The 18,652-nt window shown below is 42.3% G+C and overlaps 1 protein-coding gene and 1 long non-coding RNA gene across 4 annotated transcripts; one reads left to right on the forward strand and one right to left on the reverse strand.

The window, feature by feature from the left end:
• Positions 1-1,483: 1,483 nt before the first annotated feature.
• On the reverse strand, positions 1,484-11,815 carry LOC146979665 (uncharacterized). The gene is made up of 7 exons (XM_085789641.1): positions 11,484-11,815; positions 7,717-9,325; positions 5,646-5,674; positions 5,066-5,194; positions 4,267-4,333; positions 3,985-4,092; positions 1,484-3,476 (listed from the first exon to the last, which is right to left on the reverse strand). The coding sequence occupies exons 1-7, from the start codon at positions 11,600-11,602 to the stop codon at positions 2,799-2,801; spliced, it is 2,739 nt and encodes a 912-aa protein (XP_085645767.1). The 5' UTR covers positions 11,603-11,815; the 3' UTR covers positions 1,484-2,798.
• A 2,097-nt stretch (positions 11,816-13,912) lies between these two features.
• Positions 13,913-18,188, forward strand: LOC146979666 (uncharacterized). Of its 3 annotated transcripts, none has more exons than XR_015036909.1 (2): positions 13,913-15,219; positions 15,458-18,188. It is a non-coding gene; the product is annotated as an uncharacterized LOC146979666 (long non-coding RNA). The 3 variants fall into 3 exon arrangements; XR_015036908.1 differs by having other exon boundaries at positions 15,201-15,268; XR_015036910.1 differs by lacking the exon at positions 13,913-15,219 and adding an exon at positions 15,361-15,377.
• The last annotated feature ends 464 nt before the right edge of the window (positions 18,189-18,652 follow it).

Raw genomic sequence — 18,652 nt, forward strand, 5'->3', positions numbered from 1 at the left:
AAAAGAGAAAATTTGTAGCTGAGAGAAAATGGCCCCAAATTTCTGCCTTTACTTCAAACACAAGCAAATGTCACACTTGGCCTGTAAAAGAACTTGTAAAAGAAAAAATATGTAAACCCACAACACAATTACGCAGTGCCGGACTGTGAGAGAAAATAGGGAAAACATCACACGTTTAAAACATCAGTGCTCTGGTTTAAGGCCTGACGGCACCACATGTCAGGGTTCACCCATTCAACATGTCATTGATTGAAATCTTGACTGAAATCAAGTCAATATCTTCCTCAAACTGACTTGAGGGTTTGTGTGGAGGATGGTCAGACAGAAGCTTGTACGTGTAAAGTGAAAGTAAGCCAATGAAGGGGAGAGTTATGCTTGTATGGGATTATGAATACAGTGCAGTAGGGAGGGAGGTTGGTGGGGTTGGATCAATGGGATTAAACTGTTATTATTATAAGTATTCATGACAGCTTGAGTCAGAGCTACAGCGAGGCTGAGGCCACTCTCACTCTCACTCTCACTCTCACGCTACCAGTTCTTACCAGACGAAGACAAACACTCAACCTGTAATTGAAGAAATGATTCTTTAGTGTATTTTTATCGTACCAACATTAATCACATCTGTTGTGGATCACTTAAATAGAGAAATTGACTGAGACATTTAACTCCATCTCTGCTGCCTAGTTGCAGAGGTGGACATTTTAGTCAGTCGTACCATTGTAGTATGAATTTTTAGTCATATTGCAATAAAAATTTAGTATAGACATTCAAGAGGTCATATTGTCTTTTGTTGTTTGTTTATGAAAAGCAATGTTATCTGCTCGGATGTTTGAAGTTGACAAGACGACAAAGAGAGAAACAATGACGTAATGACAATCTGAGGAGTTGCATTCATTTAATGTGATTATTTTTATTGGTGGAACAGCTGCAGTGGCACAGATACATGAAGATGAGCAGTATTCATAGCTGTATAATGTAGAGGGGGGGATGTACAATGACAGGAGGCGAGGGCTGCACACACTGTAATAACTAATATGTTGCTGTTGCACACAAACTAATCTACTTTGTCATGACAACTCTGCAACTTCTTCACTGTACATTTTTACTCTGTTCACACAACTACCCTGAGCATCACCATATTTCAAAAAGGTACAATCAATGTATTATATGTACACAGACACATACAGCAGCATGCAAAAGTTCAATATTTTTATGTTAATGTGAACAGTTAAGCAAAAGGCGTAAAGTTAAACATGAAACACTCTTTTGCAATATTTTTTTTTAGCAAAAACAGTGTATTATTTTCATTTTCTACAATTTTAGAGTGCAAAGGGGAAACAAAGCAGCAGCCTGCAAAAGAATGTGAAACCCAGGAGACTTGAGCTCTCAGATAACTTTGACCAAGGTATCAAGGACAAGATATTTACTATTTACACGCTGTGATAGTTTCCAAAGGGAAAAGGCCCAAACCTTTGCTACAGGCCCTTTTCCTTTTCTGTCATTTTTAAAAGATGAAAATAAAATAAAATAAAATAATATTGTTTAAAATTTAAAGGGAATGTGTCATCTGTAACTTTATGCCCCTTGGAGATCATTTCATCTTCCACTTGCTTAACTGTTCACATTAACAGAAATTTTGACCAGGGGGGGCCCAAACTTTGGCATGCCACCATAATATAAACAATTACACACACGTAGAGTAGTTCTAAAGGCTTCTTATTCCTTCATCTTCTGTACCGCTTATCCTACTAGGGTTGTGGGATTTTTTGGCTCACGTAAAATCCTATTTCTCACAAATCAGTTAATTTTTAATATTGCAGTGTATTGTTCACAAAATAATATCAAGTACAACCATTAAAAATGAACAATTACAAGGACCGAATGAGATTATTTCTCTGTAGCATTCAACTGTTTCTCATTGATGCTGATGATACCACACGCTGCTGCTGAAAGATTAATGGATGACTACTGTGAACTCACTGAAGTGTGTGTGAAAAGAGAGTAAGTGGGGCTCTCTGCACTGTTCTGGGTTTGAAAAGGCTCTATCACTCTTTGTCACTCGCAAGTCATGTATTAAATTACATGAATTAAAAGCTCAACCATCTGACATAAAACCACATTACTGATTCCTGCACACTGACCTGTTATTCTTATTGTAGGTGCACAGTTGCAGAAGTCCTTAAACTCTTGTAATTTTAAACAGTCTTTCATTTTACTAATAGTATCAACAGCAGGTGAGTTCACTACTGAATGAAGAACAGTTTAAACCATTTCTATCATTGTCAGAGATGTATTTTATCAAAGATAATACTGCGTTTCTCATTTCTTCTCTCTATAATTGGGGCCATTAAACACAGGAGCCATATACTGAAGTCCATGTCACAGAAACATTATACCATTAACATACTGTCAATCACTTTGGGAGAAAATTACAAGGTTATAACGGAATGGACAGTAAATGAGACATTATTATAAAGATCAATTCAACAGAAAGACATTTATAAAGCATACTTTAAAACTGAGGACTATAGTAAAAGTTTTTATGTTACTGTAGCCTATGTCACTTTTAAAAAATATTCTTGCCATTACAGGTTTTGTTGATGCAGTTATTGCAACAATATTGGTTGTTTTTGTATCATACCTCCAGTTTTGGCAATTTTCAAGTTTTAGAATCAAGTAGATTATATATTATACAATTTAAAATTATATACAAGTCAAAACCATCGCTCTGCCTCATAAATCTAAATCAACAATATCAATAAATATACAATTCAAGGCAGTAAAATGAGAATATAGATTCATCCTGTCATAGTATTGGACGTAATTTTCACTCTGCCTGTTTCTTCCGCTCCCCCCACCCACTCCTTCCCAGCCTGGGGCTCCGTCCCACCACCAGGCTCCTTCTGGGTCTGCAGCTGCTGCATGAAATCATCCAGGATGTGTTGGGCCGACATGGAGGTCACATTCACAACGTCCTGCTCCAAAAGCGTTACCTGCACCCCTGCCTTCCCACCCCAGCTGTCCCCACCCACATGGGCCTGCGGGAGGCTTGGAGGGCTGTTGGCGTGGTGGTTGGTGGCCAACGGAGGCTGCTGCTGCTGCTGGCTTTGGGGATAGAGAGGCTGTGGTCTGGCAGCATAACCAGCAGCCATTTTCTTATAGATGGCAGTGCTGATGTCAGACACAGAGAAAGGAGGGCTGTGGCTCGACTTGTGTCGGTTTGAGAGACAGGCCTCGGTTCCTGTTGTCGGCACCTCCTGTTTGAACGGCACGAAGGCCGTGACCCTCTGTGGACCTGCCTCGGATTTTGCTGACCAATCGTGTGCCGCCTCCTCCATTTTAGGAGCGTGGGATTGACTGTCCCCTTGTGGAGAGGTGGAGGAATGGCTGGATGAAGGGGAGGCAGTCAGAAACTTCTGTATGGTCTCAGATGAATCAAAGTGCTTCTCCAGTAAATCCTTTATCAAGCATGGTACCTGAGGTAGAGCAAACACAGACATTAACTCTGATTTCAATCTATGCACAGGTTTGTTGTGTTATGTTCAGTGCTGCTGTTGGTTGAAAACTTCACTTTAATTTCACTGCTTTGGTGAACTGTCAGTAGAGACGGTCTCACTCCTTTTAAAATGTTGCTGCCAAAGAACAGCCACACTGACAATGGTCTCCTAGTCCCTAAACAATATATATAACACTATGGAGTACAACACAAAATATGGGACTGAGTGAGAAAGGTTAAATTTCCTTAAAGCATAGCTTGGGGAAAATAAATAAATAAATGAATAAATTGTCTTCCCATTCTTGGGTTTTACTAGTTTCCATGGGCTCTAGCTGCATTATCTAAGAGAAATCAGGACAGGAACAGGTTTTTTGTAGTTTGAATTGAAATACATTAATTAAAAAAATAGACCCAGCTAAAAAGGGATTACAGACTGATCCCTCAGTGATCATTTCTGCTAAATGCCCAGAAGATGGCGCTGTGCTCACATTGATGTTCTCCAAGGCTGCGATGGTCCTGTGGGCGTCCTCCAGCTCTGAGCCCAGCTGGGACACACGATTTAACAGGTACTTTCTTTCACTGCTCAGGCTCTCTGACTGTACACACACACACACACACACACACAAATGATAATGCACACTAAGTTGACATTTGCATGGAAATAGCTTGCAGGCTGTGAATGCAATCAGTCAGGTACAAGATAAGATCCCTCTGTTCTCATTTTGCTCATGGCCGCCCCAGCCTTATCTCCATGTGTGTTTCAATCTCACCGCTATGTGAAGGTGTTCACCCAGCAGGTTGTTGGCCTGTTTTGTTCCAGTGTGGGTGTCCAGAAGGCTGTGACAACACAAAGAAGAAGGAAAAACAGCCATAAAACATTGGATTATTTTAATTCAAAGCCTACACGTTATCATTCCTCTACTCTTCACTCTATACTTTCAACATGAGCTTTGTGTGGCAAATTGGGACAGTTGTTTTTTGTCAAGTGGTGCTCACAGACTCTCCTAATGAATATCTAACAACTGACTCTAAATTGTGTGGTGACCATTCAGTCGAGTCGCTCCAGTTGGTTGTAGAATGGCTGGTATGTGCCTGGTGGCTGCAGCAGTCATTTGGTTATAAATACAGGTCTGACAGGTCCCTGAGGACAACAAGGGTCTCACTGGTGAGCTTGAAGGGAGAGGACAGATGCATTACGTTCCCCTGTCTCTGTCTAAAATGGGTCATGGCAGAAACCAAAACTGCCACAGTAATGCAAAGGGGGGGTTGAGTGGCCTATTCTGTTCATCCATTATGTCCCATGGATCAATCCATCTACAGAGACTGTTGTGTAAAGCCATAGGTTGTTTTTTTTATTGATTACCAGTCGTTGTGAGTCACTCTGTGGGCGAACACTACAACAATACCCTCTCATATGAGGCATGTTATCCTTCATGTATTACGTCAGACTACAGTGAGCCTTTTGCAGTCCCGTGTCATTTTCAGTTTTTCCTTGTGCCAAGGGGTAGCTGGCTACACAATGTTAATCCGTCATGCATGTTAGATTTTGTTCTGTTTACAATTTCAAACCTTTTATATTTCTCCTTGACATGGCTGAGCTCCTCCCTCGTCCTCTGCAGCTCTGCCTCTAAGCTCTCGATGCAAACCACCGTCTGCAGCAGGTTCTGGTGAAGATCTGCATTCTCCTCCTGCAACGCCCTGAACACACAGGGAGGGGGGAAGTTTTGTCTTTTCAACCAGTGCTGTAATTGCCATGTCAATACATCATATAAATGTACAGTGGGTTTTAAATTGATGAGGCCTAGGACAGTTTTTCTTCTTTTTGCATATTTTCTTTATTCCACATCTTGTGTCATGTTGATATCAAACTGTATGTGTTCACTGTGACTAAGTGATATAAAGACTTCATAAAATGGGGGCTTGATGCTCAAACAAGCACTATGAAGATGGCTGCTATATACAGACACTATCATTGAGGACTGCCTGTTCGCCCCTTCCTGTAAAAACAGGAGTGGAGGGAGGGAGGATGGTCATTAATGCGATCAATAACCACTGACCCATTACAAGATAGACACAGAGCAGAATGAGACAGAGAGAAATGTGTGAAAAGCTGCGCGCACACTAACAAAGTAAAAAAAAAGACACTTACTGAAGATGGTCAGCGTCACACAGCGTGTCCTTGAAAAAAAATCATGAAAGAGTGATAAGAGAAGAGTGAATTATGCTGATGAGTTACAGGAATCATGTCGACATTTACAATATAAGGACAGGACAGGATAAGACTTGTTTTGTTTTTGGTTCTTTCCTCTGGGATGCTGAAATGAAAATGAAACAGTAATTCTCCAGTGTGTACATCTACACTCTGCTATATAATGTTTTTATACAGTCCTTGAAGAGTAAAATGAGCACCAAGTTCCTTGTTACTAATCTGATATGATTGTGAACACTCCCTAAGCAGCACCCTTGTCACTAGCCACTGTTTGAATTTCAGTGAGAAGGATGAGGTCCAAAAGAACAAAAAACAAATCTCTGTCCAAATACAACACACTCTAGATAATTAAAGATATACAAAGTAGAGCTTTCCAGCAAAGGAAAAGGGGAAACATAAAATTAATTGACTGAAAAGTTGCTGATTTGAGTCTGCAAAATCTGAGATACAGCATGGGCAACATAAGTAGCTCAGGCTGGACTACAGATATGTAAAGATCAATAAGGACATTGCATCCATCCATTCATTCATTCATTTTCATATACACTTATTACTGTTTAGTGTTGTGGGAGCTGGAGCCTGGCCCAGGATGCATTGCTGAGGACAGATTGAATAAACTATTGAGTTATGGGCATCCTGAGCCCGGAAATGGAGGCAACCAGAATCGATTAGTTCCATGAACATGAAGCTTAACTGTAGCCAGGACTTTCCTCTTTGTATGCGAATGTGATTATGTGCATATGCATGGATGTGTGTGTCCGTTTGTGTATGTGTGTGTGTGTGTGTGTGCTAACCTGACCAGACAAACTAAGAGACCACATCCCCCGCAAAGCAGCAACATGGAAAAGGGGATTGTTATGTAATGTTGTGTGTGTGTTTATTAGTACATAAGTGTACGAGTCTGAGCAGATTCTTACATAAGAGCAACGTGATACCAGCTCTTATTCAACCAACTCACTCTCACATATTACACAGCTCTGGCTGTCAGTGTGAGAGATTTGTCTCAGTGGATGTGTTTTGTGTGTTGTTAACTCTCTCAGCCTACATATTCCAGTCAAGCAACCTATACAGTAGCTTAGGGCAGCACACTGAAAACAAATAAATTACATAATTTCACTGGATAAATCAGGTACTTTCAAAGACAGCTTCCCCTGAAAGAACAGGACCATTATCTGCTGCATTGCTGAAGAATGACTCAGCTTGCAGTGCGTAGTTTGACACATCCCACACAGCCTGTGACTCAGCTGCACTGCCTCTGCAAGAGAGGAGCAACTCTCTCTTACGCTCATCCTTTCCTTCTGTGCAGAGATTCTGTCTCTTCATTGCAGTGGTATCTCTTTAGGTCGATTACTGAATTGTTTTACAATTGGACTTGTGATACTTATGTGTGGCAATTAAGCAACCAGATTTCTTTTTCAAGAGAAATGGCTCATGATAAGAGCAAAATACAGCATATATAGAATACAGACGTTATCGTGTTAACAGAAGAGGTAGCGTTACATCACAATTTAAAATAGTTTTTTTTTTTTTAAGTATATTTTTTGGCGTTTTTGCCTTTATTTGATAGCACAGTGAGATAGACAGGAAAGGGGGAGGCAGAGAGAGGGGGAATGACATGCAGGAAATGTCTGCCCGACGCGGGATTCGAAACGGGGACGCCTGCGTTGAGGACTGTAGCCTCCACATGGGGCGGCCGCTTTACCCACTGCGCCACGCACCACCCCGACAATTTAAAATAGTTAGAAGCTCATTTTGGATTATTTGCGCTTAATAAATAGAAACATGTATTCTCTATTTCAAATGATCATGACACAGCTGGATATACCTTTCTTAGAAATACCCAATCTGTGTTTTTTTCCAGAAGGACGGTTGACATTGGTTTCAGTCCCATTATTTTGAACTGAAGCCCGTTTTGACTCATATCTCCTGGAAATTGAATTCACTACTGTCTTTTCTGTCTGATGGTATTCTACTCTTTTAAAAAGAAAACAAAAAGCATCAATAAACTCACCCTTCGTTGTATGGAGTGCCCGACATAACGTGAATGGTGTCGGCCACTCTGCTCTGAACTATGACTGGTGGCTGTGGAGGCCGTGTCTCTGGCCTTGGATGAATCGGACTCAGACCCGAGGCCTGCTCCTGCGCCCTGGGCTGAGGAGGGAGGGGAGCCGGTCGGTGCTTGGTGCCCAGACCCGGGCTGCCCTTGCTGTGGCAGATGCTGTTGGAAGTGCTGGGTGTGTGAGCCGTGAGAAGCAGTGGGCTGCTGTCTGCGGTGGTGGCGTTGTTTGGGTTGGCTGGGCTCAGGGCTGGTGCTGGTGCCATCGGTGAGGTGAGGGCCACATCGGCCATATCTGTCTCCTGACACAGAGCCTCCGCTGGGCGACAGCCTCCTCTCCTTACGGCTACTCCCGTGGTGAGTGTTGTGGCCAGCAGAGTGGGGGTGATGATGAGGTGGGGGGCTACCGTGGTGGTTACGACCGGCATAAGAGATCTGTTTGTCGGGATCGGAGCAGTCTGAGTGTTTCCGAGAACCGCTGCGAGCTGCTTTCTCCTGCCTGTTGTGCTGTTTCGAATGCTGCGGCCTGTCCTCCCCTGAGGTCTCCTTGTGCTTCTTGGGTGGGAGCTGAGGTTTGACTGGACTAGGTGTTTTGGAGACTGGGACAGGTGCTGTTCCAGTAGTTTTATTATTATTATTCACACCCAAGATGGTGAGGTCTGAGGGACTTATGACTTGCTTTGTTATCTCATCCAGAAAGGCTGAGAACTGCATCTTTCCCTGCACAAAATTTGACCTGGCTTGTTCCATCTCAACTTGAGTGACTCCTTTCCCTTTCTGTCCAGTTGGATCTCTTTCTTTGGGCACTCTTGGCGACAGCACCTCCATTGACTTAGCCTTACGAATGTCAGCATGAGGATCCTTGTTCTTGAGGATCCCTTTGCTGGGAAGCTGGATGGAGGACACTGCTCTCTTGGGGCCCCTGGAGACACCTAGCACTATGTCTTCTTCGCTAAAAGCCAAGCTGCGGTTCAAACTAGCTGTCTTATATAAAGGCCCGTAGTTCATGTGCGGTGCTCTGGATTTTTCTCTTCCGAGATCGCTTTCATTACCCTGCACAAGACCTTCTTCACTTCTGCTGTGACCTCGGTCAAGAGCGGAAAAACCTTGCTTTCCCCTATGTCGTGGGCTTGCCTGTGTCTCACTACAAATGCTGCCTTTTTTACCATGTTTAACTGTGGCAAAAACAGTGGGCTCGCTGCTGTCGTCTTCCCGAAAACCTCTGCGTGCATCCAAGATGTTGGAACAAGACAGGGAGTGCTGCGGCCGCTCAGCGTGACGAAGAGAGAAGGGATCGTTTGCGCTCGTCTCCGTGTACCAGGAGGAAGAAGAGGTGGAGGAAGAGGATGAGGAAAGGGAAGAGGAGGAAGCCCTGGAGAGAGTCACGGGGGTGTGGTGGTTGTAAAGTATTTCATCCTCTTCACTGTGGTGAAAATGTGGCGTTTGATGGTGATGATGAGCATCATGGTGAGAACTATCATGGAGATAGTGACCATGATGGGGGTGGCGTGGGTGCCCATGGCTGTCATCTGTACTTCTGTCTGCATCGTCAAACAGCGTGTATCTACAACAAACGGGAAAAGGAAAAGAAGGGGTAAAGAAAAATCAGCAAAAACTTTAATGATACAGTAGCATGCAAAAATTTGGGTACCCCTGGTCAAAACTTCTGTTAAAGGGACTACGAGGAGTTTCGGAAAGCAAAGTGTTTTCACACTACATTTCCCATGAGCCTCCGCACGCACAGTGAAATTCTTGGACCGGCGCAAGACGGACGAAAGCAAAAACATTTGCAAAAATGTTTTCATTAATCAAGAACGAAAGTTGGAGGTTCGAAGACGATCAGATACCATCTTAGTTCCGACCATAAACGATGCCAACTAGCAACCCAGCAACGTTATTTCCATGACCCGCCAGGCAGTGTCCGGGAAACCGAAACCAGGAAATGCTGCGCAGGTAGACCACTAAATAATAATATAAAAACAACTATGAAGATAAAACAAAATATTTATCGAATGGACCCATTAAAGCAGAAGTAAGCGATCCGGTGGTTTTGGCTAACTTCCTGTCAGCGGAAGGAGTTAGCAGTCCCCGCCCTCGTCCCTACGTCACCACATGCACGCGCATCCCTTGGCTGCACACACAGAGAGGACCGCCCCTTTATGCCGTTCTCTCTCCTCATTGGATAAAGGTTGTAGGATACAAAGAAAGTTTTCTCCTCAGCTTACAGCAGAGCAGAGTGACTGAGAGACCCGTGTTTCAGACCAAACACTCTATATAAGTGATTGCTGTCGGAAGATATAACTATTTAAGACTTATATTAAAGGGACAACGAGGAGTTTCTATTTGGTTATAAAAAAGTCTCATGTTAATGTGGATGAATCTCCGCTACCCACACTTGTTAATGGGCCCATTTTCGATAAATATATCGTTTTGTCTCTATCGTTATTTTGTTATTATTAGTGGTGAAGGAAATGCTGGTCGGCTCGACCAGCATTTCCTTACTTTCGGTTTTGCGGCGAGTCATGAGAATAACGCAGCCGAATCGCTGTTTGGTCGGAACTACGATGGTATGTGAACCTCTTTGAACCTCTGACTTTAATTATTGATGAATGAAAACATGAGTCTGTCTTGCGCCGGTCAAAGAATTCTACGGTGCGCGCGGAGGCTCATAAATGTAGTGTGAAAACGCTTTGCTTTTCCAAAACTCCTCGTTGTCCCTTTAACACAAAAATTCCGCTTACTTCTGCTTTAACAAGTGTGAGTAACGTAGATTCGTCCACATTAATATGAGACTCTTTTATAACCAAAAGCAAACTACTCGGGGTCTCTTTAACGTGAACAGTTCAGCAAGTGGAAGATTAATCTCCAAAAGGCATAAAGTTACAGATGACACATTCCCTTTACATTCTAAGCTTTTACATTTTCAAAATGATAGAAAAGGAAAAGGGCCCTCAGCTAAGTCCAAAAGGAAAGGTGCTCTTGCGCTTCAGCCGGTAAATCGGTGCTCTCAGACAGGACCAGTAAGTAGGAAGGTGCAATTGGGTCACTTCAACGAGGACTAAACCCAAAAGAAACAACTGGAGCACTCGATATAATGCAGAGATTTAATACAGGTGCACAACACATATACACACGTGTTGTGCACCTGTATTAAATCTCTGCATTATATCGAGTGCTCCAGTTGTTTCTTTTGGGTTTAGTCCTCGTTGAAGTGACCCAATAGCACCTTCCTATGGCCCTCAGCTAAGGTTTGGCCACCCTGCATAGTTAGTACCTAGTAGCCCCCCCTTTGGAAACTATCACAGTGTGTAATTAGTAAATAGCTTGTCAAAGCTTGGTCATCTGAGAGCTCAAGTCTCCTGGGTTTCCCATTCTTTTGTGGGATGCTACACTGTTTCCCCTTTTTCACTTTTGCTTAAAATATTGCAAAAGACTATTTAATTTTTTTACTTTGTGCCTTTTAGAGATCATCATCCTCCACTTGCTTAACTGTTCACATTAACAGAAGTTTTGACCAGGGCTGCCCAAACTTTTGCATGCCACTGTATATCTGCACCAAAAAGTGCATATGGAACTTCTGTGAAAAAGAAAACAAACAAAACTCTATTTAACCTCTCCAAGGGGGCAGAGGGATTGATTATGAAAAGCAGATTGATTCACATTTCTTTTATTACAAAGGTAAATATTGGGATGTGTTTTTTTCTTTCTTTCAACCATCCTACCTATGAGAATGAGGGTCTTGTTGATGATGATGATGTTGAAGGTGATGGTGGTGGTGCTTCCGCGGCTTGATCTCATCCATTGCAGCGGGGCTGTGAACAGGCTTAAAGAACTTCTCCATCACCTGTCTCTTCCCTGGCGGCAGGCTGTGGATGCCGTCCTCGTTGGGTTGGCTGTACACAGGATGCTGATGGTAGTCCGTCTTGGTACTCAGCTGTTTCTGCTGCTCCTCTGTTCTTTTTGGACAATATTTGTCTGTTAAAAGCTACAACTTGTCTGTTCACTTAAAACTGCAAAATAATCCACTGCTCTTTAGAACCATTGTGGCAAAAAAAAAAAAAAGGACATAGAGCGTTTCCTAAGCTAAGTGATGTATCCAGTCCTAAAGTGTTACAAAATATATATGACTCTATACTGAACATGAATCTCCAAGCGTTTCAGGAAAGTATCCAGCTGGGTATTCACCAAAGTTTGCCTCCCTCAGTGTCTGACTGCAAAGTAATGGATTCCCAGCTCATGGGCAGGGATGTATGAATTCCTGGATGGTGGTTTGATTTTGCATCACGCCTGATGTAACAGCTGGGTGCTCACTGAACCAGCTGAAAGAGCAGGACCTTTGTCCTCATACAGGATCCAATCGAACTGAGCCGTGGGACAGGATCCATAACCCACTGATATAACCTGCAAATGTGGGTTTTGTTCATGCTTGTGCCATCTCACACTTGAACTTGTCTGTCTCTACCCCATTTGTTATATTTTTGTTTTCTTTCTTTTCACCAGTGTTAAATGTACAAAAAAGCATTTGCGAGATTCAACCAAAGTTATGAAACTCCCCACATTTGCCACATTGATTTTTAGAGGTGCAATCAGTTATCCGAGGCCTCCTAATTACATTTATTAGGGTTGAATGATGTGACAGTATAGGCAACTGTTTGGATGATATACATTTGTTAGCCGTGACAGGTTATATAATTAATCCATTCATTTCTACCGTGTTTTATAGCTATCTGCTATTATATCCCAGGCTGGATTTAATTATTGCAAATATAATATCAGTGAGTAAGACTTACTGAATTTGTCATTTGATCTTTAAAAAAAAAAAGATTTTTCCATCAGTGTTGATTTGTCAGGTATATTTAATTAGCTGGATCAGCCAAATTAGGCCCTACTCTCTTTATTTCAATAGTCATCATTGTTGATCACAAAGAGGCCTACTACTGATGCCCACTCAATTTCTATAAACTTCCTAATTATAATTCATTAACTCCTCAACTTTTAACAGCCCACAATACTCACTCAATGTAGATTAAGGGAAAATCCCATGATGACTTTGATTAGCATTAGCAATGTTGATCAGTCAGGGAAGTTAAGGCCTTGCCTTGTGTGTGGAATAGTTATCACATGAAAGGCTCCTTTACTGATGTCTCTGTGGCACTGACTGTATCCTGTCCAACAACCATGAAAGAGATCAATTCATTGAACCTGGGTGGGGCTGAAACTCATATTCAGAGACCAACTCACCACAACAGGGGGCCGCTGATCGATGAGCTATTATTAAGAGTAGTTGCATAAGGGAGGTTGCCCAGACTTGTCCAAGCTACTGTGTAATCAATGGTGAAAAACAGTCATACTGAAAACAAGGGGGAGGGACAGGCAGCCAGGCATGTTGCTTGTTTTGAAGGGGACGTGACACATGGCATGTCTTTCTGCACTGCACCCCCTGCTGGTGAAAAAATAACTCCCAATATTGCCTTACTATATACAGTGCTGGTAATTTTCCACAGCAACACACCTCTGGGCATAGATGTTTCTGGATATGTCTAGTTGTGTCTATATTATTAACCCAGCTGTAATAACATGGTGATAATCGATCACCTGAGAAGTTCATGTGGATGGCATAGAGCCTATGGGCTAGTAACATGATGGAGGCTTGTAATAAAAATATATATATATCTGAGATTACACAAGACATTATATATTTGTTGAAGAAACAGTGTAAGCATTAGCGCCAGAGAAACCTCTTGTTGAACACACAGGCGTCCACGATACAGGAGATGAGTTGGCTGTTTTCTATTGTTCTTCAATCACAAACAGCATATCGCTGCAGCAGAGGGGGGAGGGGTCCGCCAATTCAACCGTATTCTAGTTTGATCCGGTCTGAAAAACCGTGTCACACACAAGTAAAGATTAATCCGCGCAGCCGTTGCCGTGACGTCAGCTGTTTTGGCTGTTACTGATCTTGGTACAAAACGGTGACTTGTGTCTTTTTTATCGTTAGCTACTCTACTGTTTCGTGTTTCAGACACTTTCACATACCACCAGAAACCTACCAATCCCAATAAAAGTGCATACCTCTGCTCCCCTCTGCTACAACGAGCCACTTCAAGTATAAATAGATCGTTATATATGACAATCGAGGAAATTAACGTCATAGTTATCGTTTAAGGCCATATATTTGAATAGTTTGTCGATCTTAGTGGTTTGAAGTTATGTCTTTGTCCGTAATCCACATTAAAAACGTCTTTTGTCCTTTGAAAGCGGGACTACTTTCTCATCGGATGAATACCCCCTCCTGCCGTCGTCAAGTCACCGCATGAGTATAAATAGCGCCATTGCCACACCGAGAGTACACTGCACTGAGATCGCGACGGCGTGGTAGGAGACGTAGCGGGTCTACGCGAGCTTGTTCTTTTTTATTTAATACCTTAGATATCCAATCGTTAGAGCGAAAGATATGTTAATTTGTTCTGGCTCGTTTTATTTTTGTGAAATATTTGACTTGAGCGCGTTAAGATGCAAATCTTTGGGCGACAGGCCCTAAGTTACCTCGAGGGCAAAAATAGCTTCATTACGCATTGTGTTTGATGCCTTTTTTTGCAATCGTTTTTTGATATGAAGCCTTTTATTTGTTATTTATACGTTTCTGCGATCAAATGTCAATGACATTTAGCATTTTCGAAATCAAAGCTTTGTTTATTTGCCCTCACTACCTAGTTAAGAGGGTACGTGTGCCAAATACAGATTAGTTTAATGCCAGCTCCGTCAGAACGCTACTTAACGGTCGCTTTGTTTAAAACAACTCTTAAATTAAGAATTTACGCGATAAATTGACGTTATGTCCTCTTTAAACGACCTAAAACAACAGATCCGTGTTTTTTATGTACGTAGCTGGCTCAAGATGGGAGCCGTGACGTAGCACCTTAAAATGGCAGCGATTGGTTGATTTGAATGACGCGCCTGCGTGGCCGAACTTTTATTTCCGCTGCCGTGACGTAGCTGCACAGGAATGAGAAGGGAGTGGTCAGGATTTCTCAAGAGCGAGGCTGGCAATGGCGACTTGACGAGCGACCGCAAGTATCTGAGCTGTGTAACTGACTCTTTAGGAGAAAGAGAGAGCATTTTAAAACAAGTAGGAATTTAAATGAATTTCTATAAGCATAAAATGTTTTAGACGGAGAAGCGAGATGCTGACTACGAACAGACTAGTGAACTTACTTTGCTACTAAGCTGTTTCAAAATACAAAGCTCATAACGTTACTGTAGCCAGGCTATGGCAGAAGCAAATCAGATTGACAACGAAGATTCACCAAGAGAGCATTAATTAAAAAAACAAAAAATTAAGAGCAGTTTAAAAAAAAAAAAAAAAAATTCATCAAGAGCAGTAAGGAAAAAAAAAAACCCAAGAGAGCAGGAAAAAAAAAATCATCAAGAGCAGTAAAAAAAAAAAAATCAAGAGCAGTAAAAAAAAAAAATCATCAAGAGCAGTAAAAAAAAAGACAAGACGGCAGTAAAAAAAATCACCAAGAGCAGTGTAAAAAAAAAAAAAGAATCAAGACAGCAGTGTGTGTATTAAAAAAAAAAAAAAATCAAGACGGCAGTAAAAAAAATCAAGAGCAGTAAAAAAAATCAAGACAGCAGTGTAAAAAAAAAAAAAGACAGCAGTAAAAAAAAAAAAAAAAAATCACCAAGAGAGCAGTTTAATTAAAAAAAAAAAAAAAAAAAATTAAACATGGACTTGCAAGAGAATTCATGTTGAAATCTTACTGCTACTGCTGCTACTGCTACTGCTATTTATTGTTTGTATCATCTAAAAACATGTGACATATCTAAGATTATTGTGTAACTAGAACTGAAATAATGTATAAAGAAAAACTCTGCTTTAATCTGTTTTCACCAACAAAAGAAACTAGTGTGTCTGAAAACCAAAGAAGCAATGAAGACAATCACTTTCTACTATAGACGCATACAATGGTAAATCAGGCTGTGCCCTCAGTTTTTTCACTTGATGCCATTGATCGGGCAAGCATCTTGAAATGCAACCTTTTTTATTTCATTTTGAGTCGCACTAGAAGTTTATTTTTGTTTCTAAAAAGATATTAAGCCTCTTTTGAAGGAATCAAAGCTTAAATTGCTTCAATTCTAGCTGTAGCTCAATGGAGCACATGCTAAGATCGTTCTGTATGGAACCAGTTTAAAGTTTTTTTGTTTTTTTTTAATGCTTAGAGAAGACAGAAGATTTTTTTTTTTTTCCTTGGGGGGGGATATGGACTGAGTAATCGATGGGAGGAACGGACGTAGTTATTGTAAGGAAGAATGGACTTAGTAATTAGAGGAAGATCACAGGACCAGCGCGGAGCAAGGCCATGGGAGACGGGGAGAGGACCGCAGTGGAGCCAGGCAGGACAGGACCCGAGGGGGCGTAGGAGGACCACAGTGGTGCCAGGCAGGACAGGACCAGTGGGCGTGGCGGGATGAGCAGAGTGGGCCCGAGAGAGCAGGAAGCGGCAGACGCAGCTGTCGGCGGGTGTACACCAGAGGGAGCCAGAGGCGCAGGGCAGGGTAGCAGCACAGTGGCCTTCGCTGAAGCAGCGGTCCCAGAGCAAACCAGCCAGAGATGAGAGGGTGGGACGGGGCGCACAAGTGTCTCCTAGCTTCACAAGTTTAAAGCAAAGGCGTTGGTTTGTATATTGGGTAGAGGTATCTGTGTAACATTCTCTGGCTTTTAGCCTTTTACCATCTTTCTTTAACAGAAATTGTTGTAGAACCAAATTTCTCGCACAGTTTTCTCTTCCTTTTTTCAGGCAAGCCGTGTAAATCGTTTTGTACCGTGGTCACCCCTCCTGTTGTGCGCTGACATGAGTGTGGTGGTGTCTGCTGTGGTGAATGCCTTGGTAGTGTGCTGGCAAGAGGAATCATCTTTTCGGACTTCCCGGCCTTCCCTGCGATCAGGAGTAGTTCCCTTCCGGCCGGAGAGCGAGGCAGCGCCCCTTGTTGTTCGATAGGTCTTCCCCCCAGAGAAGCTTTCAGCATTGGAGTGTGAGAGTGGATGGTCTCCTGTGCGGCCGATTGATGTGTGTATACGACAACAACCTGCAGCAGCGCCTCATTGGCACAGATCAGCGTCTACCTCTTAACCCAGCAGTGAGTTAATGCATGAAATGTACATGTGGGTGTAACTATCCTGTACATATCATATTATTGCCCAATGCTGTCAAGTATACAGTTATTTTACAAAAAATGTATTGGAAAAAAAGCAGTTGATCCTAGCTGATGATATTAAAAAAAAAGGAAAAAAAATTGGGTTAAGGGGGGAGGGGGAGGGGGCATTTAAAACGTGTTTCGAGTTCTTCTTTCCACAGGCCTGGCCCCCTAAAGCTGATCATCGACAGAACCCCCTGCGCTAGCCGCTCGGTACAAGTTGAGCTCATCATATTTACTATAGTGCTTTGGAGCGGCATCGGTGCATCCACCACAGTTTAAAGAGATGTAGGAAGGTATTTGGTGTCATTCAATAAATCCATTTAGATTTATTTTATGCCAGTCATGTGTTTTTAAAAATGGGGGTTTTCATTTGTGCACATCTTGGGTTATGGGTGGGTGGGTTGTGGGGTCTTAATCAGTCTCTTCCTAGACTTCACAGCTCCATGTTACCCCAAGGCATAATGGCTTGACTAGGAAACACCCAACAAGATTCAAGTGGACACTTTGCTTCGCAGGATAGCAACCCCCCAAATCTAGTCTCCTGGTGTAGCAGGACGCTCTGTTTCCCAGGAAGTGCGGTAACGAGTCTCCTTATTAGAAGTAATTGAAATTCTGTATAGGCTTCAAGTTGCTTTGTCGGGTTGGGGTGGGGGCTGTGTTATTTGTGACTCTTGCAGATTAAGTTATATGGCCCGCCCATCAAAAGTCAACTTTCAAGTCCACGTCTACATTTCATAAGGAAGGAATCCCTCGCGTTCAGGCCTGCGGTATTTAAATGCTTCTTCTGGAAATGGTTTCCATCTTTGAATTGTATTTATAGTTAAACAGTTGTGTCCTTACTAGGGCAGTTGTACTTCTCATTACTGTAATGCAGTGATTGTCTTGTAGTTGTGTACTGCTTCTTTGTATTTGGGGACGGGCTTTGTGGGGAGAGAGGCTTTTTCCTTTGCATTTTTTCAGTGTGCTGTGTCCTGTGCGCTTTCCAATACCCGAGACCATCAGGAACTCTCCTAACTCATTGTATGTACAAGTTTTCTTGCGCATCGAGCATCACGTAAGGTCACTAAATGTGTTCACATTTCTCTTTAACATTCATTGTCTGGCTAGATGCCTCCATTGCAATTCCTTTGCAATTAGTTACCATGCCTTGTATTGACAATACAATGAGTGAACTATCTGTAAAGGATTTCCTTTATTGCATAATAAATGCATAGCTTGTTGTGATTTGAATACAGTTTTGGTATGCATTTGTTCTTTTTGGGGGCTTGTGTGGGGGAGCTTTTTCTTGTGCTTTTTCAGGTATGACAAAAGCTTGGAGCTTTGTAGAGCACGGATGTGACCTGGGCTCGAATGACATCCTTTTCAAAGTGGATATTGAAGGCAGATAAGTTGAATCCATCAAATATTGATGTTGGAAAGGAGAAAATTTTCCACCCTAGAGGGGTCACTTATCTTGAATGGGCTCAGTTGCCCTCATTGTTCTTGAAAACGAAAGCAACTTGCTATACTGACTGTAGAAATAGCACTGCTGTGCTTTCTTAACAAGATTCTCTTGTGATAACGCGAAGATTTGATGGACCCTCATTGATTCTGACGTTATCTGCAGTAAAGCATTTGGGTAAGGATAACAATAGTCAGTTCTACGATACTGTGAGGGGTTGGGGGTGGGTGTGTTTTCTTGTCTGCCTCT

The sequence above is a fragment of the Trachurus japonicus genome, chromosome 10 (genome assembly GCF_045865225.1).
Source record: "Trachurus japonicus isolate A0001 chromosome 10, Traja_1.0".
Lineage (NCBI taxonomy): Eukaryota > Metazoa > Chordata > Actinopteri > Carangiformes > Carangidae > Trachurus > Trachurus japonicus.

Excerpts from the sequence above, each read along its gene's own strand:
- LOC146979665 (XM_085789641.1), bottom strand. The coding sequence starts at position 11,602 with ATGGAGAAGTTCTTTAAGCCTGTTCACAGCCCCGCTGCAATGGATGAG. Across the intron at positions 9,326-11,483 it reads CAAGACCCTCATTCTCATAG|ATACACGCTGTTTGACGATG; the intron begins GTAGGATGGTTG and ends CGTTTGTTGTAG. Across the intron at positions 4,334-5,065 it reads GTCAAGGAGAAATATAAAAG|CCTTCTGGACACCCACACTG; the intron begins GTTTGAAATTGT and ends GTGTTGTCACAG.